The sequence below is a fragment of the Hemitrygon akajei genome, chromosome 20, assembly GCF_048418815.1.
Source record: "Hemitrygon akajei chromosome 20, sHemAka1.3, whole genome shotgun sequence".
In the NCBI taxonomy this organism is placed as follows: domain Eukaryota; kingdom Metazoa; phylum Chordata; class Chondrichthyes; order Myliobatiformes; family Dasyatidae; genus Hemitrygon; species Hemitrygon akajei.
Window position 1 is genome coordinate 60,049,371 of NC_133143.1, and position 26,824 is coordinate 60,076,194.

At 41.7% G+C, this 26,824-nt stretch overlaps 1 protein-coding gene and 1 long non-coding RNA gene across 2 annotated transcripts in view; both read right to left on the bottom strand.

Moving 5' to 3' along the window:
* Positions 1-1,571, bottom strand: LOC140713992 (uncharacterized). The gene is made up of 2 exons (XR_012095802.1): positions 1,272-1,571; positions 1-817 (listed from the first exon to the last, which is right to left on the bottom strand). It is a non-coding gene; the product is annotated as an uncharacterized lncRNA (long non-coding RNA).
* A 24,271-nt stretch (positions 1,572-25,842) lies between these two features.
* Positions 25,843-26,824, bottom strand: part of LOC140713835 (ornithine decarboxylase-like) — a 39,104-nt gene continuing 38,122 nt past the window's right edge. Inside the window, exon 9 of the mRNA XM_073024404.1 lies at positions 25,843-26,061. Within this exon, the coding sequence (XP_072880505.1) occupies positions 25,843-26,061 (219 nt within the window). The remainder of the gene's footprint in view (positions 26,062-26,824) is intronic.

A 26,824-nucleotide genomic window follows, 5' to 3' on the forward strand; every position in this document is an offset into this window, starting at 1 on the left:
TTTTCTCTTGTTTGATGTTTAAAAACAGAACAGATATCCCTCAAGGTGTTGGAAGTAAAGGGAACATCTAACATGTACCTGGAGAGATTCTTACAGGGCAGTACAGAGCAGAGGTTCTACCCAACCCTTCTTATCTCATGGACCAAGATCATTAAGCAAAGGGTCTGGGGACCCCAGCTCGGGAACTCCTGGTATAAAGGGAGTTGTATACTCTGTCTATGGAGAGAAAGAAAGATGGGAGAGACATAAGTGGAGAAGGGAAGCAGGAAAGACAGGTGTGAAAGACATTGTCCATCTGACAAGAGTAAAGAGTGGTAAAAAGTGGCTGAGGAGGGAGGGAAAGTGAGACAGATACAGAAAGAACATGAGAGATAGATTTAGATTCAGTCCTAGATCTAGCCTGTTCTCCTAATTCTTTGCACTCCTAATCCCAATTTTGCTGCCCATCCTGCCGCCTCCTCCCTTGGCATGGTATTTTCTCAGACGAATACAACTGGAATGACGACCTCGTTAACATAGAACACTGCTGACAGTGTCACAAAACATGTGGCCAGGGATCTGAGGGGGTGGGCCCTAAAATATTGGAAGGTGCGGGTGGTTCAGGTCCTTTGAACTGGCCTGCCTCCAAGTGCCAGTCCCCAGCCCTCTTCTTCTGATGCCTCCTAGTCCAGGATTGAGGGCTTCAGTCAAATTCAGGGTAGACAGAAGGGCTGGAGTATTCTCCATACACAACTTTCCCTTCGGGGCTCTCAGTGTTCCAGGGACGGGAGAGGGCCTCACCCCCTTCTCTGGGTGACAGTTCTTCATCACTGGAATCCTGCTGGGACAAGGTATGGGGAGCAGGATAAACAAGTAATGGTTAGTCGCAATGGAAACAACCCCTTGACATTCACTCCCACTGTCCATAATCCAAATGGTCCAAAATTCTTTCCATTCATTTTCACTGTTCTTATTCCCAATGGAACCAACTCCTTCCCATTTACTTCCACTGTCTGAAATTCCAAGGAACAAAACTCTTTACTAATGACTTCCACTATCTAAAATCCCAATGGACACCACTTCTTCCCAATCACTCCCACTATACCCATCTCTTCATTTACCACCACCGTTCACAATCTGAATGATCTCAACCCCTACCCATTCACTCCAACAGTCCATAGCTCCAATGGACCTGACCCTCTCACATTCACTGCCACTGACCACAATCCCAATATGCCCAATCCCTTCCCATTTGCTTGCAAAGTCCATACTCCTAGTGGACTCCTACCTACCTGTTTGGGGAGGTCACGGCTGAATTTATAGAAGGAATTCAAATGCCTCTTGTTGGTTGGGCCCTCTCTCTCTTCCTTTACTCTCTTCCTCTTGTGAGTGCCCCCCTCACTGGGCGTAGGACTGTCTGATCCTTGCGAGCTGTGCTTGGCTGCTGGGGTTTCCTCTCCATCTGGGATCTGGCCGCTTGGGGGGTTGTCCAACAGCATTTCCTCACCTCCTCGGCTTTACCCATGATGGACTGGGCTGTATCCACTACTTTTTGCATGATTTTACATTCAAGTGCATTAGTGTTTCCATACCAGCCTGTGATGCAGCTGGTCAATATACTCTCCGCCGCACTTATGACTCTGAGCATAAGAGAGGGAGAGGAGGGGACACTAAGGACCAAAGTAAGTGGGAAGGGCAGCCTTTAACAAATGAAATAAGACACCAGTGTAAAACCGGATTAGTAGGGAAGTGGAAACCTGTAAATAATACACTGCTCATACTTTAGAGGGCATGACCTATAAGGAGAGATTGCACAATCTTGAATTCTTCTCTCTGGAGTACTGGAGGCTGAGAGGAGACTTGATAGAAGTTTAAAGGCATAAATAAGGTCCCCAGTCAGAATTTTTTCCCAGGGTAGGAAGCTTAAGGGAGATGTGTGGGTCAAGTCTTTTTATGCAGAAAGTGGAAGGAGCCAGGAAAGGCTGCCAGTGGCACTAGTAGAAGCAGATACAATAATGGCAGTTTAGATTGACACATGAAAATGCATGAAATAGAGGAAAATGGATCATGTGCGGGCGGTAGACATTTAGTTGAATCTGGCAGTGGTTCAGACATCGCGGGCTGAAGGGTCTGTTCATGTGCAGTGTTCTACCTTCTGGGTGAAAACATGACGTACAAGTTGCAGCTTATAAAACTAGTGAAGCTTATAGAGGTATGCAAGATTATGAGGGTAAAGATAGGGTAAATACACACAGGCTTTTTCCCCCCAAGGTTAGGTGAGACTAGAAGCTAATCATAGATTTAGGATAAAATTTGAAACCTTAAGGGGAATTTAAGAGAAGTTTGCTTAGGGACATGGATGAAAAGGGTATGGAGGGCCATGGTCCAGGTGTGGGTGGATGGGACTGGGCAGAAAACCAGGTTGGCACAGGTTTGATAGGCCAGAGGGCTTGTTTTTGGCTGTAGAATTCTATGACTCTTAAGTCATGCAACATTTTATTTGCAGTTACTGATGATGAACATTTTCACCAAAGATTTATTTCTAGATTTTGCTGTTACTTCACTAATGAATTTCCATACTGTTATCTAAAGACCACTGCCACATTTGATGTGCATACTTATGAGAATCAATGTTCAAAGTTCAAAATAACTTTATTATCAAAGTGCATATGTGTCACCACATACTACTCTGAGATTCATTTTCTTCCAGGGATTCACATTAGAACAAAGAAATCCAGTAGAATGAATGAATAACTATAAAATAATTGATGAACAACCAATGTGCAAATACAGAAAAATCAAACAAAAATAATTGTAAGTAACTAAATAATTTCTCTGAGAACATGAGTTATAGAATCCTTGAAAGTGAGTCTATAGGTTGTGGAATTAGTTCAGTGAAGTTCTCCACACTGGCTCAGGAGCCTGATGGTTGAAGTGTAATAACTGTTCCTGAACCTGGTGGTGGGGGACCTAAGGCTCCTGTACTTCCTTTCTGATGGCAACAGCAAGAACAATACTCTTATTGATGCTTGGGATGAATATGAAGTCACCTACCTACAGAAAAGATATAAAAAAGGTTGAAAGATTACAGAGAAAATTTACACAGATGTTGCCAAGTCTGGAGGACCTGAATTATGAGGAAAGATCGAATAGGTTATGACTTTATTCCTTAGAACATTGAAGATTGAGAAGGAGATGTGATAGATTTGATGAGGGGTATGAATAGGGTAAATGCAGGCAGGCTTTTTCCATTGAAGTTGGGTGGGATTACTTCTCGAGGTCATGGACTAAGGGTGAATGGTAAAATATTTAAGGGAAACATGAGGGGAAACATCTTCACTCAGAGGGTCGTGAGAGTGTGGAATGAGCTGCCAGCACAAGTGGTGCATGTGAGCTTGATTTCAATGTTTAAGAGAAATTTGGCTAGGTACTTTTAAGAGATAGGTACATGGAGCTTAGAAAAATAGATGGAAACAATATAGGGAAATTCTAGGCAGCTTCTAGAGTAGGTTACATGGTGAGCACAACATTGTGGGCCGAAGGGCCTGTAACGTGCCTGTAATGTTCTATGTACATGGATTTTAGGGGTATGGAAGGCTATGATCTGGTGCAGGTCGATGGGAATGGGCTGTTTAAATGGTTTGGATAGAACAGATGGGCCAAAGGGCCTGTTTTTGAGCTATACTTTTATATGACTGTATGACTCCATGAAATCTTGCCTCATGCAAGGCTTTGTAAAATCCTTGTTGACTCCCTTTTTTTTCCTATTTCGTAATAATCCACATTATGCTGTATTCTCTCCCTCTCTCCATTTACTAACAAACATTTTTACACCTTATCATCCCGTTTCCTCTCTATTGGCCGAGGAGTGTGAGTGAACGCAATTGTGCCTCAGTTGCTGTTACATAAATCCTCCCCTGCAGCTGAATCAGCAAGCCATTATCTGTCCTGAATTGTTCTGCTGTACATAAACATCAGCAGCAAGATGAAGCCGGGGTGTGTTACTGATTTTCTTGCCTTCCATAACCACAGCGGCCGTGGACTACAGGGGATGATTGTGTAGGCTCTGTGCACCCGAACAGCAGTGGACAGAGACCACCATCACCTCTAATTTACCACATTTCCACTGGCGATGAGTTCGCTTTTTGATCCGTGGCACCCATTTATCACTCAGCTGGTCAGGCAGCATCTATGGAGAGGGATAAATAGATAATGTTTCACTCCTAATGAAGGGTCTCAGCTTGAAATAGTGACTGTTTATTCCTCTTCGTAGATCGGGCATTCCCAACCCTTTTTCATGCTATGGACCCCTACCCTAACTGTGGGGCCCATGGATCCCAGGTTGGGAACCCCTGTCGTAGATGCTGCCTGACTTGCTGAGTTCCTCCAGCATTTTGTGTGTGTGTGTGTGTGTTGCTCTGGATTTCCAGCATCTGCAGAATCTCGTGTTTATTTATCACTTGCTGCGTTTTCTTTCTAATGGCTTCCTGCCATGCAGTTGTTTTCAGAGCATCCACTGGGAGCCAGTGCTGAATAATTAATATTCCTAGCCCCATTAAGTCCAAAACAGGTGATGCCATGTAAATGGAAGATACCCGCAGAGGAAAGTCCACATGGAATTCTTTCTATTCCATAACAACTCCCACGATATATGTTGCAAACTTGCACAAAATTCACTCACTGCTCTGATTGTTCTGTCCCTCTCTATTCGATAACAAATATTACCACAGGATGGCCACAGAACGTAGAGTTGTTCTCTTAATTAAGCACTGTGCAGGAAGAAGCACCCACTGAGAGCTAATGGCAGAACACCAATGTCCTTGATTTTCTGTGCACTAAAGTAAGATGATTAATCTGGGACCACAGCTCCCAGAGTTACACTTATTTTTATTTAGAGACACAGCACACTAACAGGCACCTTCGGCCTATCGAACCCCTACCACTCATTACACCCATGTGACCAGTTACCCTACTAATCCAAACTGATATCCCATTCAGATATGTCTGTCCATGGCCTTCTCTGCTGTCAAGATGAAGCCACACTCAGGTTGGAGGAACAACACCTTATATTCCATCTAGGTAGCCTCCAAACTGATGGCATGAACATTAATTTCTCTAACTTCTGTTAATGCCTGTCCTCCCCTTCTTACCCCATCCCTGATTTATTTATTTATTATTCCCCCCATTTCTCTTTCTTTTCTTTTCTCTCTTTTTTCTCTCTCTGCCTCTCGCACAATCACCCCTTGCCTGTTCTTCATCTCCCTCTGGTGCTCCCCTCCCCCTTTCTTTCTCCCTAGGCCTCCCATCCCATGATCCTTTCCCTTCTCAAGCTGTGTATCCCTGTTGCCAATCAACTTTCCAGCTCTTAGCTTCATCCCTCCCCCTCCTGTCTTCTCCTATCATTTCGGATCTCCCCCTCCCCCTCCCACTTTCAAATCTCTTACTATCTCTTCTTTCAGTTAGTCCTGACGAAGGGTCTCGGCCCAAAACGTCGACTGCACTTCTCCCTATGGATGCTGCCTGGCCTGCTGTGTTCCACCAGCATTTCGTCTGTGTTACCCTACTAATTCATATGTCTTTGGAATGTGGAAGGAAGCCCACAGTCATGGGAGGAACAAACAAACTCCTTACAGACAGCAGTGGAAAGTGTTGACAGGGGTCAAACATAATTGCAGTAGCTGCTACATTACTGCGCCTTTCTCTGAGCAATTCATCTTGCTCAGACTGCCTGATTACTAATTGATCAGAATCAGGTTTGGCATCACTGGCATATGTCATGAAATTTGCTGATTACCCCTCATACTCAGCAACGGCACTCATTACAGACACAGGACTGCTTTGCTGTGGGGCGGATCTTCCGCCTAATCAGCTCAGCAACAACGAGGCATGTCAAACTATTTCCAGAAGGCTGGTATTCGCTGCCCCGGACACTTCTGTAGCTGCTGCAGGGGGGAACGTAACTGATTCAGGGAGAATTGATGATATGACACATAGATAAGACATCCTTCAGTAAAAGCATTTAAATTATTTAAGCCTTTAACTCCAAAGTGGCACTCTGAGTCTCGTTTGGCTTTGAGCCACTCCAGAATTTGGTCGATTACAGACACCAATGCAAAGTTCCTGACTGAAATAATTACTCTACTTTAGAAACAAATTGACTTGACTTTATTACTCACATCCTTCACATACACGAGGAGTAAAAACCCTTACTTTGCATCTCTGTCTAAATGTGCAATTTATAGTCATTTGTAATAAATCGTATGTACAACAGTACTGTCAACATAGCATAGAAATACAGTTGTGTCAGCATAAATTAATCAGTCTGATGGCCTGGTGGAAGAAGCTGTCCCGGAGCCTGTTGGTCCTGGCTTTCATGCTGTGGTGCCGTTTCCCGGGTGGTAGCAGCTGGAACAGTTTGTGGGTGGGGTGACTCGGGTCTCCAATGGTCCTCCGGGCCCTTTTTACACACCTGTCTTTGTAAATGTCCGGAATAGTGGGAAGTTCACCTCTACAGATGTGCTGGGCTGTCTGCACCACTCTCTGCAGAGTCCTGTGATTGAGGGAATGTAATGAGGTGCTTGGTAGGGGGAGGATTCAGTTTTCACACACTATACAAATGAAGGGTCTCGACCCAAAACACTGACTCTCGATTTCCCTCCACAGATGCTGTCTGACCCATTGAGTTTCTCTGGCATTTTCTTCATTCACTCCAGTCTCCTGTGTCTCTGTCTCCTCTGGCTCTACCTGTGCACTTTCATTTTCTTTTGTAATTTACTTGCTTTATTTCAGCCTTCTTTCACGTTGTGCGAGTACATCTTGAATCTGTCCCCAAAAATGGGAGATGTATAGTGCAATCAACTTGACCTCATAATCATTCCCAGCAGTATAATTGGTAGGGAGGGGAGTAAGATATAAATAGGCAGATATAAATATATTCCTCTCTTTTAAAGATTAACTTTATTTATCACAAGTACATAGAAACATACAATAAAATGCATCATTTGCATCAAGTCAGTGAGGACTGTGCTGGGTACTTCTGATGCCAACATAGCATGCCCACAACTCACTAACCCTAATCTTTGGAATTTGAGAGGAAATCCATGGGTCTCAGGGAGAACATATAAACTCCTTACGGACAGCGGCAGGAATTCAATGTTCAAAGTAAATTTATCATCAAAATACATACAGGTCACCATAAGCAAGTCATTTTCTTGAGGCATACTCAATAAATCCAAAATATAATAATGACCATAATAGAACCAGTGAAAGACTGCACCATCTGGATGGACAACCATTGTTCAAAAGACAACAAACTGTGCAAATTCAAAAGAAAGGAAATAATAATAAAAATATAAATAAATGCATACATACATAAGCAATAAATATCAAGGACATGAGATGAAGAGTCCTTGAAAGTGAGTCCATAAGTTGTGGGAATATTTCAGCGATGGGGCAAGTGAAGTTGAATGAAATTATCGCCTTTCATTCAAGAGCCTGATGGTTGAGAGATAATAACTGTTCTTGAATATGGTAGCGTGAATCCTGAGGCTCCTGTACCTTCTACCTGATGCCTGCAGTGAGTAGAGAGCATGTCCGGGGTGGTGGGGGTCCATGATGATGGATGCTGCTTTCTTACGACAATGCTCTGTGTAAATGTGCACAATTGAATGCCAGTCACTGGCACTGTAAACTGATGAACTAATTGCTGTGTTACTTTGCTGCTCTTGTCGATATACTGGCAACATAAAATAACTCAAAGCTTCCCAGTTCCTCCTCAGAAATGCAGCAGCTGGTTTTCCTTACTGGATATTAACAAATTAATCCTGCAGCATGCACTCCAAATTGAACTGGACAAAGACGGAATGTTTGACACTACCATTGTAACAGTTAATCCTTCTTCCGCAGTTCATAAACAGAGACCAAATTTTACAATTTGCAATTATGCAAGCTGTTCATAACAATTATGCAAGTCAAGATGGGAAACTGCTTCCTGTTTAAGTTCCTGAAAAGATTACTAGCTGCCCTAGAGCTACCGTACAGAAGGGTTGTGGGCTTAAAATGCACATTAAGTTATTAAAGGAATTGCATCACTCTGTTAGCAAATAAGTTAACTATTTGAATTATAGTTAATGTGTAGGCCTCCGTGATAGACCATGGATTTGCATCTTGGGAAGTTTCCAGGGCGCAAGCCTGGGCAAGTTTTTTTTTATGGGAGACCGGCAGTTGCCCAAGCTGCAAGTCTCCCCTCTCCACACCACCAATGTTGTCCAAAGGAAGGGCATTAGAATAGAACATAGAACATAGAATAGTACAGCACATTACAGGCCCTTCAGCCCACAATGTCGTGCTGACCCTCAAACCCTGCCTCACATATAACCCCCACCTTAAGTTCCTCCATATACTTGTCTAGTAGTCTCTTAAACTTCACTAGTGTGTCTGCCTCCACCACTGACAATAGTTAATGTAATATTAATTTAATATGAATTTAAAAAACTAAAACATGCCCTAATAAGTAATATTGACAATGGATGCTACATGATTCACCAGCAGATACCACAGCAGTGAAGCAGTTAGTGCGACACTTTTCCAGTTTAGGGTGGTCGAGTTCAGAGTTCAATTCCAACATGTCTGTAAGGAATCTATACCTCCTCTCCATGGAATGAATGTGCTTCCTCCAGTTGCTTCCCACAGTCCAGGACACACGGTTAGTATGGTTAATTGGTATGTAAATTGTTCATGATTAGACTAGGGCTAAGTTGGTGAGTTCCCGATGAAGGGTTTCGACCCAAAACATTAACTTTTTACTCTTTTCCATAGTTGCTGCCTCACGCATCTGCCAAGTCCCTCCAGCATTCTGGGTGTGTTCTTTGGGTTTCCAGCATCTGCAGATTTTTTCCATTTATATGGATATCAATTTCCCAGTTTAATGGACTGACTGGAGATTTTTCATGGCATCCTGAGAGATCATATGTTCCCAGTTTATCCAAAAGACAACACCACCCTCAATAAGTAAACACTGTCAAAAATACAGTAATCACCTTCAATAGGATGGTAAATTCCCCAATAGAATTGCTTAAATTTCACATGAAAAATGAAATTTGCATACAAATCACAAAGTACATGGAACTGCTAAAAGTCAGAGGATAAGAGCAAAACTTGCATTATTCAAAGTAGTTCCCGTGTGATCTCTCAACATACTCACAGTGATAGAAGGACACCTTGTGGCCATTACTCACAGTTAAAGTACAAGGTAAGGGTTGGTTTTGGGGTGATATAATTTGCAGAGCAGACACAATGGGCCAAATAGCCAAATTCTGCTCCAATATTTTATGGTTCTATCTTATATCTTATGATCAATAACTACAGCTTCAAATGTATGGAACAAAAATGTCTGTCCACCATAGGCGAAGCATATATTTTGTAGTTTAAAGTAAATGAGTGAAGAGCTGGAGATGGTTTAGTAGCAAAGGGCTACCAATCAAATCGGTATAGTGGCTTCAACAATTTCCAGACCTGCAAAATCAGATTACAACTAATGTGAATTTTCTTGAGCTGAAGCCTAGAAACACAACCCAACTGATTTTCCAACCACATAGCTACTGTGGCTTTAGAGTGTGTTTTGTCAACTGACCCCGTGTAAAACAACATGGGGCATTGTCCGAAACAGCTCCACTTCCATTTAATTAAAATATAGCAAAGTAGGATGGAATGCAGGCTTTCTTTATCAAGTATTATATTTTCTGTGCCATGCCATTGCCGTGACTGTGAATGAAACCACTTGAGGGTAGATATAGGGAGTCACTCAAAAGAGAGAGAGGGAGACCCAAATTTACAGCACATTTTTAAATGTTAAAGAACAAAGTTAAGAAGACAATTTCTATAGTTACAATGCCCTTATAATGCTTCTTTTGAGTTATGTGTGGTTTTTCAAATTCCTTGGTCTTCCCACCAACTCATCCAAAATGAGTGTTAATTTTTGTGGTCTCTGAGTTGTTTTCCTGCACTGGGGTATTGATTGCATTCATGCATATGCAGATATATCAGTCAGTTGGGTGTTCCCTGGTGTGCAATTTACTCTAAAGTGCAGCTTCGAGAAAACGATTGGTCTGAGCTGGATTTTAAATTCAATCTACAATCTATATTCAGATCTGAAGGTTGTTTGGTACTGAAGTTAATATTTGCTAATTTGTTAATATTGCATCTCCAAAATACAGGTCCCTCCTCTTGGTCCTTCTGGGCAAAAATAACTTTGTTCCAGGAAAGGCCAAACTCAAAGGATGATCAGTATAAAAGGGGGCAGAGAAATTGCACTGAACTTTGGACTCCCTTTCCCAATTACCTATTCGATCCCTCTGTGGATCGATAACTACACTATCATCCCTAATGGCTACTCACAAGCTCAATGCAGCGATTGTTCCAGAAATTTGACCAACTGTATTTAAAATGCAGCTTTGTCATCCGTGTGCCTGTTGCCTCCTTCCCTGCTGGTCGGTCGTGGTTTACCTGTGTTCTTCTTCATCTCTCTGTTCATTGAAAGCTAAAACTCGGCAGTGGTTACTCTCTGGTCAGGGGCACCAGCAAGGTAAATGTATCAGGCAATAGTTCACACTCCACGCCATGGCAGAAGATTATCAGAATCTTGACTCTCAGCTCATCGATGTACAGGAGGAGTTGGGGTGGTTGTATAGTTTAAACTTGAGCCTAGTGTCTCCACTGTCTACCTCACCGAGTCTGAACACAAACACAGGTGCCGTTCGTCCGGAGCTCTGCTTGTGGTTCTCACCTGGAAACGAAACCAGTTTTTTCAGTCAGCTCCCTTATCACGGCTTGGTCACCTGGCTGTGGGACGACTGCGTTGTCTCCCTTTGCCTCTCTCTGAATTGCAATATGTTGCTGCTGCTTTGCTCGATCCCTCAATGTGTTACCCTGATTACAGCGGACTTTCACACCTCCATGTAATCTTACTAAATTGGCAGTTGTAGTTTCTCTAGTACTCTTGTAATTTCTGCTGCTTCTCGTTCTTCAGCTGTCCTCCTCCCACTGATGTCTGCCCACTTGTTCCCTCTCTGCTCCATACTATCCCCTTTCTTGTGAGCCTTTACTTTAGCCTCAGCTCCCTCCTCAGGCAGCTGCACTACTTCTAACAGCTCCTGACTGTGCTTGGCCCCAAGCCTTGGGACCTCCAGACATGATCTCCACACATTGTCCTGTCTCTCCACCCTGCTTGATGCTGCTGTCTGTCTCTTTATCAATCATTTTGGCTGCACTGTGGGTCACACATGTTCACTGTCCCTGTCTTGTCCTCTTTATTTCTCCTTTTCCCGAGTCTATGATAGCTCCTGCCTCACTCAGTGTGTCTATCTCCTGGATTGTACCTTCATTGTTTGGGCACTCCCGGATATCTACAGGAACCTGCACTCCCTCAATCTCAAGAACCTGGGGCTGACTTCTCTCTACCCTCATTGTTTCACCTCCTGCACAGGTAATGTAAATCGCCTCTCCAGTCGTGGGCAAGGGAAGATTAGTTATCAATACTGACAACCCAGTGTCTATTAACATTTCACATTACCAGCCCCCTAATGAACCTCTTGTGTAGATCCGTGGATGAGCAGCACTGGCAATAGAGGCTGCTCTCAGCAATTTGTCTGACCTCACCAGCTCCAAAATCTGGTCAGCAGCTGGATTGGAAAGAGAGGGTGCTGCTGTCGATTCTGCCTGCTCTGGAGAGTAATTTTCACACTCTCCTCCTTTTACAGGACACTGCCTCCCGCCATGGCCCGAGAAGCCGTAGCTGTAGCATGGCACCTCCCACATCTATTCCAACAGTTCCTTGCTAAATGACCCGTTTCCTGGCACACAAAGCAAGTCCCCTGTGACATCACAGCAGCTACATTCACTACAGCCACTTTACCACTTCTCTTCCCCCTCCTCTGGTTTACCTCACCGGCCCATGATACTATCACGGAGTAGTTCGATCCCACCACTATCCCCAAATCTATAACTTCCTGGTGGGATCAGCTCAGGACTTTCATCAGCATTTTCAGGAAGACTAGGCTGTCACTCCCTGGATTATCCAAACTTAAATACTCCTCCTCAGCTCGATATTGACATTCTGTGTGACCGATGGCTGGCTCATCGGCTCTCTTAATCACCGACATTATCGTTCCCTAGTTACTCTCACCTTCCCCCAGTAACTGCCTCATTTCACCATTAAAAAAACAATATCTCTCTTCGTTGCAGGTGTTCCTGGTAGTTGCCCATGTGTCCTCCTGCACCCCCGGGTAATACTGTCCCACATATTTGCTGGGCTCTTCACTTATACCAATACAAAGGTGCATCTGGTGAAACTCAATCATTTCCTTGAGCTTATACCAGAATTCTGCTTTAATTGAGGGCCACCCTGACCAAATGTTCTGCTTCTCCCCGGAGGTGAAAGGCGTGTGGATGGTCATAATCAAGGTCAAGGGCAGGTTCTGGTCATCAGGGTTCTCGACCTGACGTCGCCTGACCTCACATCCTGACAGACATATCTGAGTATAGCCTTCCCCTCAATTGGCACCACACTAATTCCCACTTTATGCAAAATATAAGTGATGGATAAAAACTAAACACTACACGCTTAAAACTGGAGAGTACATACTCTTCAATCTACCACTTAGGTGTGTCTGAACTCATAATGTCTGTTGTATTCCATTGCATTTAAAACCTGTTACACCGAAGTTACAGACTTATTCTTAAAAAATACATACATACACACACACACATTTTATAGTGTGTTTGTGATACTTCGGGAACAGATTTAAGTGTGAGTACTAATCTTAAAAAAAATACTCACCCACTTGAACTGTGAGATTATTGCTGGGCACACAATGGGATACGAACATATCCCAGATGAGCCCCCAAATGTTGTGACTGTGAATGAAGTCACCAGAGAGAATTAGCTGGTAGATATTAAAGTCTTTATTCAGGACAGAAACACACCAGCTTACAGCCTTTGAGGTCCCCAACCTAACATTACAGCACATTTTTATATGTTATAGAAGAAAAGTAACAGGACAATTTCTGTAGTTAGAATGTCTTCATAATGCTTCTTTTCTTTCTCTGTCCTTCAATATGCCCGAACACTGATCTTTGTTGGATTTTGACATCTCACTCCACTTGTTTGGCAGTTTGCACCAGATCATGGTAGGAAACAGCATTTTCATTCCAAGTTGCTTTCATTAGCTTCACCACTTTGGAAACATCTGGTTTCAAGTCATTCATGACTTGAAGGAGCCAAATGTGAATTCTTCTATAATATCTTCAGTTGTTCCTTGAACTCCTGAATAGTTGATCAAAACTGTCCTATAGTGGCCTTCATATTCAAAATCATCCTCCGAATCCTTTTGTGGTCTAGTTGTAGATGGCAAACCTCCTGTCTGCTTTTATAATCTCCTTTTTCTTTCTTGTGTGCTTTTCATTCCCTTATTTTTATTTAGGCAATTACCTCATCATTGTCATCATCAACTAAGTCACCAGAGGTCTCTGTTGAGTCAGTTTTACATCTATTTTGTAGTTCCTTGAAGTTTCCAAGTTGGCGCTGTTTCTATGGACTATTCACCGATGGCTGCATTCCAACATAAGTGACACTACTGTTAGATGATCCATTGGGTTGGCAGAACCGTCCACCGAAGGTCCCTGCTGTGCATCATAATTTTAGTCATAGAAAGTACAGCACAGAAACAGGCCCTTCAGCCCATCTGGTGTGTGTTGAGCCATTTAAACTGCCTACTTCAATCAGCTTGCACCAGGACCATAGCCCTCCATACCCCTACCATCCATGTATCCATCCAAACTTCTCTTAAACATTGAATTCGAGCTTGCATGCACCACTTGTGCTGGCAGATTATTCCACACTCTTTCGACCCTCTGAGTGAAGAAGTTTCCCCTCATGTTCCCCTTACACTTTTCTCCTTTCACCTTTAACCCATGACACATGTAGTCCCACTGAGCCTCAGGGGAAAAAGCTTGCTTGCATGTACCCTGTCTATACCCCTCATAATATTGTATACCTCTATCAAATCTCCTCTTCATCTTCTACATTCCAAGGAATAAAGCCTTAACCTATTCAATCTCTTCTTATAACTCAGGTCTAAACACAGAAACATCCTTGTAAATTTCTCTGTACTCTTTTAACCTTATTTACACCTCTCCTGTAGGAAGGTGACCAAAATTGCACACAATACTCCAAATTAGGCCTCACCAATGTCTTATACAAGTTCAAAATAACATCTCATCTCCTGTACTCAGAACTTTGATTTATGAAGGCCAAAAGCTTTCTTAATGACCCTATCTACCCGTGAGGCCACTTTCAACAGATCATGGACCTGTATTCTTAGATCACTCGTTCAGTTAACGAAGAGATTCTTTTGTTAAGACTTTTTACTGTCTCTATCATGCTATCCTTTCAGCATGTTACACATTTCTTCCTTTTCCCCTAACTGATTAGTTAAATTATTTACTTGCTCAGTCAACACACCATGTGCTCACTTTAGTTCATACACTTGATTTTCTAACTTGACACGTTCACGTTTAAATTTATTTATTTGACTTCCTAGCATGGCACGTTTATGCTTTCGTAGCTCTGATAATGCTGCCAGTGTCCAGTCAGTTTTATTTCCCAACAACATTTTCTGAATCTCCTACCATATCTTTTCAACATCACTCATAAGCTAAATTTCACTAGACTCGGCCTCAATGGCATAATTTTCCCTTTTTTTTTGTTAATTGCATCAAATGCTAAAACCCTCCGTTATCTTTTCTCTCACAGCTGGAGATTACACAGTTTGTTTCTCAACTTTGTCCATTGTTCCAGTTCAATCTCAACGAGTACTTTTCACTTGGATGTCAATCACAGTTATTAGAATTGCAACCCAAAATGTGTGACTAGAGTTACAACTGAAGGTATAATAATACTAGGGCTATAACCTGAAACATCAATAGAGTCACAACCTGTAATTTTGCCACTGATGCACTCAAAATATCAATAGAGTCAGCCCATAGTATCTGTAGAGTCACAAACTGAAATATTTTAGTAGAGTTGTGCCCAAAAGTTATCAATAGTGTTGAAACCCAGAATATTTAGCATGCATCCACCACAAATAACAAAGTAAAATAGAGTATTCTTGTCACTCCTAAACTTCCTTTAGATAGTACACTGAAACAAAATCAAATGATTTCTCTGACAATTCAGGAATAGAGGATGCTCTTGTTAGCATAGCATAGAAGTGTACAGCACAGGAACAGGCCCTTCAACCCACAATGTAGTGCTGACCAGCTAAAACGCAAATCAAAAACACCCAGACACTAATCCCTCCTACCTACACAAGATCCATATCCTTCCATCTTCCTCACAACCATGTGCCTATCCAAACATCTCTTAAAAGCCTCTAATGTATTTGCTGCTACCACCATACCAGGCAGCACATTCCAGGTATCCATTACTCTCTGAGTAACAAACTTACCCCTCACATCCCCTTTGAACCTACCCCATCTCATAAACTCATTTTGGACTTCCAGCCAGGTACAGGTATTGAGCTTAACTGACATTTCGATGACAAATTCCACCATCTTCATCAGGGATGATGCCTGGGCATGTCTAGTCTAGTGGTATTATCCCCCCCCCCCCACCCCATCATCCACCCACCCTTCCTGATTGGTTAGTCCTCATCCAATCAGGTTTCTGCTGTCCAATCTTATTTACAATTAAATTGCAGATCTTACTTAGAGTGAGACCTTTGTCTTTGTTAAAATTCTTTTCTTCTAGATTTATTTTAATGGCTTCCTTCACCTGGCGGTTCCAAAAGCCAGTGGTATGACACAGAAGTCTTGAGCCATTGAAGTCAATCCTATGGCCATTGCAAATGCAATGTTCTCTGCTGCCAGCTTCTTCGGGTAACCTAACAGATACACCTCCCATGCTCCTGGATGCGGGTTTCCACTGTGCATTCTGTCTGGCTGATACACGCTGCTCTGCATTCACAGGGAATCCTGTAAACACCAACAGTCCAGCAGGACTTGTGGAAAGAGTTACAGCTAACATTTTGGGTCTGAAATGTTAACTCTCTCTCTTTCCACAGATGCTGCCTAACCTTCTGAGTTTTTCCAAAATTTTCTATTTTTTTGTAGCAGATTTCCTGTGCCTGTGGTTTTTGATTTCCAATGATAATTGCAGATCTACAGACTTTTGATATTCCCCCATTAATAATTTGTTGTATATGTGTCAGGGGGCAATAGTGTCTTTTTTTCTTCTGCTTTTCCATATTTCTGTCTATACTTATTCCACAGCAGGGTCCACTGCATGGTCCTCTATGTGCTACTCACCACACTGCTAATGCTTCATTTACATAATCTGATTAACAAAGGTCAGTGATATTAAACCTGATTCTGATTTTGATTCAATACAATGCGTTTAAAAATGATATTGCAAGCTCATTGCAATTCTGATTGAAAAGCATGTGTGAATTAAGTGCATGTTGTAACTGCAAGCTGGGTTAATGAAGACAGAGTAATAGTCAACATTCATACCTTTCAATACTTCACAGCAATTGAAGAGGCAAATCAACAGTTCCAGCCATTCCTTGGACTTACTGAGGAAAACAAATAACAGTTGTTCAGACTTTGCTGTGAATTCTTGTATCACGAAGAGGTGATTTATTTTCTTGAAAACACTGTAAGCAAAGTTTGCTTCAAGTGTTCTTCAGTGTAAAGTTGTCTTTGATGTAATTTCTGGTATAGGTTTGGTGTAGGAGAATGTACCTCTACATAACTGGACCATGAGCAAGTGAGCATTTAATAATTTTGGCAGCTGCTTTCCATTGACACTAATGAAGTGATTTTGCTACTGTATCCCAACCCATTCATAGAGTCATAGTCATAGAGCGCTATAGTACTATGCTGCCTCGTCCCATTGCCCTGTACCTGGACCATAGCCCTCTATTTCCCTCCCACCCATCCTTGCAGGCATACTCTATAAATCCAATGTAGAATTATATCCATAACAGGATCAATGAAAGAACACTCCAGTTTCAGTTCAACCAGCGTGCAAAAAACAACAAACTGTGCAAATAGAAAAAGAAATAAGAATTATAATATTAATAAGCAATAACTATCAAGAACATGAGATGAAGAGTTCTTCAAAGTGAACCCAAAGGCTGTGGGAACATTTCAAAGAAGGGGCAAGTGAAGTTATTTTCTTTGGTTCAAGGTCTTGTTGGAACAACGATTGTTCCTGAACCTTGTGATGTGAGTCCTGAGGCTGCTGTACTTTCTTCCTGTTGAGAGCAATGAGAAGAAAGTATGTCCTGGGTGTTGGGGATCCCAGATGATGGATGCTGCTTTCCCATGACAACATTTTGTGCAAATGTGCTCAGTGATGGCGAGGGCTTTACCTGTGATGGACTGGACCGTATCCACTACTTTTTGTAGGAATTTCTGTTCAGAGCCATTGGTGTTTCCATACCAGGCAATGATGCAAACAGTCAGTATACTCTCCAGTACTCATCTATAGGAATTTGTCAAAGTTTTATATGTCATGCCGAATATTTGCAAACTCCTAAGGAAAGCAGAGGTCCTCCTGGTTGCAGGGTAATAACTGTTCCTGAACCTGGAAGGGGGGGGGGGGGGACCTAACATTCCTGTAGCTCCTTAAAGAATGTCAATTTCTAGAGACTTGAAATGTAGTTTTTTTGGGGGGGCTGTAAATGAGAGATGGATTTCCTGTTGCGCTTGGAGGAGAGTGTACTGTAGGAGAAAGGAAAGGAGGAGGGAACTCAGCGGGAGGTGATAGACAGGAATCAAAATTAAAATGGCAGAGATGCAGAGAAATTTCTTTAGACAGAGGGTGGTGAGTTTGTGGAATTTGTTACCACAGGGACGCCAGGTTATTTGGTGTATTTAAGGCAGAGCTTGATCGGTTCTTGATTGGACACTGCTTCAAAGGCTATGGGGAGAAGGCTGGGGAATTGGGGATGAGGAAGTGAAAAAAGGATCAGCCATGATTGAATGGTGGAGCAGATTCAATGAGCCAAATGGCCTAATTCTACACTGATGTCTTATGGTCTTATGAAAAGATCACAGTGGTCCTAATTCTAACTGAGATGTAATTTATATAATATTTATGTTATTTTCCATCCTGCAGGAAATTATGGAAGAGAAATGATGTGTTTCAAAATACACCTGTATCTGGAAGGTCCATCTGCTGGTGAATCAGTATCCTGGCAAAAACTACACCATGAAAACAAAAGAACACTCCAAGCAACTCCATGAGAAGGATATTGAAAAGCACAAGTCAGGAGATGGATACAATTAAATTTCCAAGTCATGGAATATCCCTTGGAGTACAGATAAGTCAATCATCAAGAAATGGGAAGAATACGGAGGAGCTGTATATCTGTTTAGGGCAGTCTGTCCTCAAAAGCAGAGCAACTATGCAAGGAAGGGACAAGTGAGAGAGGCCACAAAGAGACATATGACAATTCTGGAGGAGTTACAAGCTTCAGTGGCTGAGATAGGAGAGACTGTGCATACAACAACTGTTGCCTGGGTGCTTCACCAGTTGTAACTTAATGGGAGAGTGACTAAGAGAATGCCACCTTCGAAGAAAACTCACATGAAATCTCAGCTAGCGCTTGCCATAAGGCATGTGGGAGACACTGAAGTCAGCTGGAAGATGGTTCTATGGTCTGATGAAACCAAAATTGAGTTTTTTGGCCATCAGACTAAACACTATGTTTGGTGTAAGCTGAATACCACACATTATCAAAAGCACACCATCCCTACCATGAAGCATGGTGGTGGCTGCATCACGCTGTGGGGATGCTTCACTGTAGCAGGACCTGGAGGCTTGTGAAGGTAGAGGGTAAAATGAATGCAGCAAAACACAGGGGAACCCTGAAGGAAGACCTGATGCAGCCTGCAAGAGAACTGCAATTGGGGAGAATATCTGTTTTCCAGCAAGAAAATAACCCACGCATAAAGCCAAAGTTCCACAGGAATGGCTTAAAAACAACAAAGTTAATGTCTTTGAATGGCCAAGTCAAAGTCCAGACCTCAATCCATTCAGAATTTGTGGCTGGACTTGAAAAAGGCTGCTCAATTAGAGTCTTTTCTGTTGGTCAGTGTCAGAAAAGCCAAATTAAATTTACTGTGATACCTTTTATAGGTACTGTATGATTTTGACTAGATTTGTAATGAAATGTAGTTTTTGAACAGTTTAAAATATCTTAGACTCTCAGCATTTCATAAAGAATAGAATAATTAGTACATTTTGCAATTAATATTTTCAATTATAATCAGAAATATTGTTATTTACTATGCTCTATGTTCTAAAGTCAATTACAGATAATAATTTAGTTAGAGCACTAACTTTGAAATGACACATGAGCTATAGTCAATGTACATTTTTTTCAACCTCATATTAGTTAAGTAATTATAACAATGAAAGTGATAATTTCAGAAGACGTTCTCAATGTTTTCTATGTCTGTGAAAGTCCAATTTTTAGCACAGAGGCTGAAAACTACCTTTCTTTAAAACAATTAATATCTTAAAACCTGATTTTAAGCCAGCTAGTATTGTTGATTCTATACTAACACTTTGGCTTATCTGTAATATTTATGTTTACAGATAAATGCAATTTTTTCATTTGCCTTTTAGATTTGGCACCCAAGGTACCTGTTATTTAATATCTCCATTAAATAAACAGTTTTGTTGGCTTGCTGAATCAATTGTGACAAAATCTCTCTTTCTGTCAAATCTTGCCAGAATTACCAATTGAATGTTAGATGGGAGATGCCAGAGAGTAGTGGTGGATAATTGTTTATCGGGAAGGAGGCCGGTGACTGGCGGGGTGCCTCAGGGATCTGTTTTGGGCCCAATGTTGTTTGTAATATACATAAATGATCTGGATGATGGGGTGGTAAATTGGATTAGAAAGTATGCTGATGATACTAAGGTAGGAGGTGTTGTGGATAATGAGGTGGGTTTTCAAAGCTTGCAGGGAGATTTATGCCGGTTAGAAGAATGGGCTGAACGTTGGCAGATGGAGTTTAATGCTGAGAAGTGTGAGGTTCTACATTTTGGCAGGAATAATCCAAATAGAACATACAGGGTAAATGGTAGGGCATTGAGGAATGCAGTGGAACAGAGAGATCTAGGAATAACAGTGCATAGTTCCCTGAAGGTGGAGTCTCATGTAGATAGGGTGGTGAAGAAGGCTTTTGGAACCCTGGCCTTTATAAATCAGAGCATTGAGTACAGAAGTTGGGATGTAATGTTAAAATTGTACAAGGCATTGGTAAGGCCAAATTTGGAATATTGTGTACAGTTCTGGTCACCGAATTATAGGAAAGATATCAATAAATTAGAGAGAGTGCAGAGACGATTTACTAGGATGTTACCTGGGTTTCAGCACTTAAGTTACAGAGAAAGGTTGAACAAGTTAGGTCTCTATTCATTGGAGCGTAGAAGGTTGAGGGGGGATTTGATCGAGGTATTTAAAATTTTGAGAGGGATAGATAGAGTTGACGTGAATAGGCTGTTTCCATTGAGAGTAGGAGAGATTCAAACGAGAGGACATGATTTGAGAGTTAGGGGGCAAAAGTTTAAGGGAAACACGAGGGGGTATTTCTTTACTCAGAGAGTGATAGCTGTGTGGAATGAGCTTCCTGTAGAAGTAGTAGAGGCCAGTTCAGTTGTGTCATTTAAGGTAAAATTGGATAGGTATATGGACAGGAAAGGAGTGGAGGGTTATGGGCTGAGTGCGGGTAGGTGGGACTAGGTGAGATTAAGAGTTCGGCATGGACTAGGAGGGCCGGAATGGCCTGTTTCCGTGCTGTGATTGTTATATGGAATGTGGGCTGACAGATTACAGGTTTGCAAGGAAATGTTTGGTGAGTTCCTGAGACCCTGAAACCAATTTGGAAAGGTGTGATGAATCTTTGTGGACATGGCAAATTCAACAAAGTTGCAGGGGGTGTTTCTGGTGTGCTGAATTTAGTTTAGTGTTCAGTCAGGATCCAGTCTATATTTGTAAGGGCAGGATAAACAGCTTTCGAGGATTTGGATCAATGAAGGAAAAGGAGCACTCTGAAGTTGCTGCTGGGTAGTTTATTAGAGTATAATAAGTGATAAGAAAAACTTATGAGGATATACAAAACATTAAGTTTAAAACAATGTGTAAAATCATTGATAAAAGAACCAAGTCCCACTGCTTACTACTAAGTGATGCAAAGGATTAACTAAACAAGTCTAAAACAGAGTACAGAATAATTAATACAGTAACAACTCTCAGGGCTTTCTGCTCATTGTCGATTCTAATTTACAATGAAGAGCCTGGAGACCCTTCGAGGTGCTTGGTCCCGATTGTGATTCCGGTCTGAGGACAGAAGTTCCACGGACTTGTTCCCTGTGCACATTTATATACTGTACATAATCAAGAAAGCCCACACTTCTTGTCTGATCTGCGCATAGCAGTCAGGCACAATTCAAAAATTAGTCATTTCATAAAAGCATTTTTATTGGGAGGTCTTTACCCAATAAAGCCTTGCTTGTTACTGGAAAGAAAAAAATACTTTATCAGTCACAATTTACTATGCCACTGAAATGGTTTTGTTCATCTCTTTGAAACACATTATCACATTCCTTGATACCATACATCTGCATGCTTCAAGAATCAAAACCTTAACTCTTTCTAATTTACACACTTGCTTGTTATGAGTACTGTGAATGTGCAAACTCCTATAACACAGGAGTAGCAGCCCTGGTCTTCTTACCAGAGCCCAACAGGATCTGACAATATATGGAATTTGGCTGTCAGATATCAACAACATTATCAAATCTCCTGTTTGGGTTATGTTTGGACCGACTGATGGGGTTGGGTTTTAATTTTATAATTAACAGTCTTCTAAGAAATGGATGCTCAGCTTTGGATATATGAAGCAATACACAATTCTCTTGATATCTTCAATATCGTTTGTTTTACCAGCCAGTAACACTTTGGTTTATGTTAGTCACACAGCAACAGGAACAGCTAAACTGAAGTAAGTATGTCAGTGATATCATTACCTACAAATATCTAAAGTGAACATTAATTTTTCATTGATATAAACAGGTTAAAATTCTCTAGCCTGCCAATCTTTGGAACTGTAATTAGTTTATTATTGTCACATGTACGGAGACACAATGGAAAAACTTGTCTTGCATACTATTCATACAATCAATTTATTATATTGGTGTAGAACAAGGTATAACAATAACAATTAAGCGGAGCATCTTCAGAGAAAGTGCAGGTAAACAGTAAGTTGTAAGATCATAATGGGGTGGATTGTGAGGTTAAGAGTTCAACTTGTACTAGAGAACTATTGAATAGTCAGAGAACTGTCCTTGAGCCTGGTGGTACGTGCTTTCTGGCTTTGGTATCTTCTGTCTGATAGAAGAGAGGATGTCCAGGGTGGATGAGGTTTATGATAATGCTGGCTGATTTAATGAGGCAGAGAGTTGGAAAGACAGACTCCATTGAGGGTTGGCTGTTACTGTGATGCAGAACTGCGTCTAGAACTCTCTGCAGTTTCTTGCAGTCACATAAAGCAGTAGCCATATGAGCCATTATGCATCCAAACAGGAGAAGCAGGAGTGTTAGGTCCCACACCACCAAGTTCAGGAAGTTATTACACTTCAAACTCCTGAAGCAGCATGGAAAGCTTTACCTACCTCAACACTTGACTGATCACTGAACACAACCAATGGTCTCACTTTCAAGGACTTTATAACTCATATTCTCACTATTTATTTACTTGTTATTATTTTTTTTAATTGGTACATTTCACCCTCTTTTGCACATTAGTTGTTTATCAGTCTTTGTGCGTAGTTTTCACTGACTGCTTTGCATTTCTTTGTTTGTCTCTGAATGCCTGCAAGACAATAGACCTCAAGGTAGAATGAGGTGATTTTGCTAATAAATTTACTTTGAACTTCTGTGGTGCATTAATAAACACTGGGAAGGGTGAATGGGTCATGTGAAATTTCTTCAGACCCTGAGGATGTTGAGCAGTTTGTGAGCTTTCTTGGTTGTATTGTCTATGTGATGGGACAAGGACGGGCTATTGATGTTCACTCCTAGAAACCTAAAGCTCTCAACCTCAACACCATTGACGTAGGCAAGAGCATGTGGAAAGAAGCCCCTTTCCTGAGATCAATTGCCAGCTCTTCTTGTTTTTGAGGTAGTAATGAGGAACAAAGAAATGGTGGGCAAACTTAATAAGTATTTTGCATTAGCCTTCACTTTGGAAGGCACCACCAGAATGCCAGAAATTTGAGATTGTCAAGGGGTAGTTGCTATTACTAAGGAGGAGATGCTTGGGACATTGAAAGGTTTGAAGGTAGCTACGTCACCTGGGCCAGACAGATTATTCCCCAGGCTTCTGAAAGAAGTAGCTGAAGAGATAGTGGAGGCAGTAGTTATGATCTTTCAAGAATCACTAGATTCTGGAATGGTTACAGAGAACTGAAAATCTATAAATGTCACTCCACTCTACAAGAAAGGAGAGAGGAAGAGAAAGGACATTATAGGTCAGTTGGCCTGACCTCAGTGGTTGGGAAGAATCAAAGTTTATTATTAAGAATGAGGTTTCATATACTTGGAGATGCATGATAAAGTAGGCCAATGTCCTCATGCTTTCCTTAAGGGGAAGTCTTGCCTAACAATTACGTTGGAATTCTTTGAGGAAATAACTGGCAGGATAGACAAAAGTTGTTTTCTTGGATTTTCATAAGGCCTTTGACAAGGTGCCACACATGAGGCTGCTAAACAAGATAAGAGCCCATGGTATTACAGGAAATATACTGCCATGGATCAAAATTTGCTCACTGGCAGGAGGCAAAGAGTGGGAATAAAGGGGGTCTATTCTGGTTGACTGCTGGTGACTAGTGGTGCTTCACAGGGGTAGGTATTGGGACCATCTTTCACGTTATTTATCGATGATTTGGATTACACATTGATGGTTTTGTGGCTAAGTTTGCAGATGATACACAGAATGGTGCAGGGGTAGTAGTGTTGAGGAAGCAGGGAGTCTGCAGAAGGATTTGGACAGACTGGGAGAATGGACAAAGAAGTGACAGATGGAAATATAGCGTAGGGAAGTTTATGATCATGCCCTTTTGTAGAAGGAACAGATTTTCTAAACAGGTAGAAAATTTAAAAATCAGAAGTGCAAAGGGACTTAGTCCTTGTAGGGAATTCCCTAAAGGTTAACTTGCAGGTAAGGAAGACAAATGCAATGTTAGCATTCATTTTGAGAGGACTAGAATATAAGAGCAAGGATGTAGCACTGAGGCTTTATAAGGCATTGGATAGACCTCACAAAGTACTGTGAGCAGTTTTGGGCTCCTTATCTAAGAAAAGCTGTGCTGGCATTGGAGAGGGTCCAGAGGAGGTTCACGAGAATGATTTCCGGAATAAAATGGTTAACATACGAGGAGCGTTTGATGGCTCTAGGCCCGTACTTGATGGAGTTTAGAAGAATAGGGGGTGGGGGTGGGATCTCAGTGAAACCTATCGAATATTGAAAGGCTTAGATACAGTGGGTGTGGAAAGGATGTTTCTTTTCATGGGTGAGTCTGGGAAAAGGAGACATTCATTTAGAAGAGTGATGAGAAGGAATTTCTTTAGCTAGAGGGTGGAGAATCTATGGAATTCATTGACTCAGAAGGCTGTGGTGGCCAAGTCTTTGAGTATATTTAAAGCAGAGGTTGATAGGTTCTTGGTAAGTCAGGATGACAAAGGTTACGAGGAGATGGTAGGAGAATGGGGTTGAGAAGGATAATAAATTAGCCATGTTCAAATGGCAGATCGATTTCTGCTCCCATTTCTAATGCTCTTATGCTTCACTGAGCAAACAGCAGAATTCAACCATCTGCACATGTAGACGGCCAAAGCAAAGAAGGGGGCGCTACTTTCACAGCCCATGATACTGGCTACTTGGTAACCAACCTCCTTACTTGGTTACACTCACAACCAGTCCATGAAATTTGAGCTGGTTATGGGGTGAGCTGTCACACCGTCACCTTGGTAAGTGAATTAGGACTGCTGAACTCAGTGTTACACAACTGCACTGGGGATAGCGCATCTTTTTGTTTTGATGGGATCGGTTCTTAGCTCCCACTCAGTTAGACAGCTATTACTAACACGACTCAGTAAAAATGTTTAACCATGCGACACTATTGCCGTTCTTGCTCTGCACATACTGTACGTAACATCTAACATAATTATTTACACCATTTAGTTTTTATTACGTACTACTACACTGATTTGATTCCTTGATGCATTGAGAATGAACAATGACCGTTTCAAGTGGTAAAATATTATGCTTTTGGAATTCTGCTTATTTTGCCCTCACCTGAGAAATAAATCCTAGGGAAATTGGAAAAGTTGTCATTGTATTGGAAATTTAATGAACAACTTCTGGTAAACTAAACACTAAAAGTTTATTAATTTCTAACATAATAGAAATGTGACAGAGAGCAGTTTAAAATTAACTTGAGAATTCAGAATAGTTCAACATTTAAATGTTGGTGGTGATTGATGAAAATTATCCTCAGCTTCTCTTAGCAATTAAAGCTCTCCTTGGACCTGCTCTTCTGTTGGATGCTGATTTTCCTTCTTTATCTTCTGGAGAATTTCCCTTTGTTTGGGAACAAAGTGACAAGTTAATTCTCATGTATAGTTGAACAGTTGTGTGCAGAGAAAGGTGTAAAACAAATGTGGGTTAAAATGTAACACATTACTGAATCACATTCTCAATTCAAATGGGAAGGAAATGAATTTGTTCCTACCAGGCTTCTTTGGTCACTACAAAGTTTGCAATGGGGCCTGGAAAACCATTGAACTTGTTTGACAACGTGATCGTGTATGCTCCCCTGTTTTGAAAGAGCAGCCAATCTCCAATTTCCAGCTCAGGCAGCTCGCAGTGATCAATGACACAGTCAGAGCCATCACAAGTTGGTCCCCAAAGTGTTGTGCTAAAAAGTTGTTGGTCTGGGCTGACTTTCTGCAGGAAGTAAATATCAGGTCAGTTGTTAACTTGGAAATAATCAAACATTGCGTTGTTGGGCAACGTAAATATGTCATCTGAATGTTGCCACTTTTATCATTTATTGCTATCAACACTTTTCATCTTCTATGGACTTTTAAAAAATATCACCTCTAACTTCCACCCTGCCCTTAAATTCACTTGGTCCGTCTCCACCACCTCCCTCCCCTTTCTCAATCTCCCTGTCTCGATTTCCGGAGACAAACTGTCGACTGACATCTTTCATAAACCTACTGATTCCCACGGTCATCTTGACTATACCTCTGCCCACCCTATCTCCTGTCAAAATGCTCTTCCCTTTTCTTCGCCTCCACCGCATCTGTTGCCAGGACTTGGCTTTCGGAGATATCCTCCTTCTTTAAAGAACAGGCTTTCCCTCCCTCTACTATTGATGCTGCCCTCACCCACATCTCCTCCATTTCCCGTACATCTTCCCACTGCCTTCATAGTGACAGAGACTCTCTTATCCTTACCTACTTCCACTTCCATCACACAATCCTCTGTAACTTCTGCCATCTGCCAAGGGATCCTAACACTAAACATTTTGACTTCCCCCTCCCGTTCTCCTCTTTCCGCAGGGATCATTTCCTCTGCAGTTTGCTTGTACATTCATCCCTCCCCATTAATCACCCTCTAAGCACTGTCCTGTACATACACCTCTTCCCTCACCTGCATTCAGGGCCCCAAAATGTCCCTTCCAATGAGGCAACACTTCACCTGT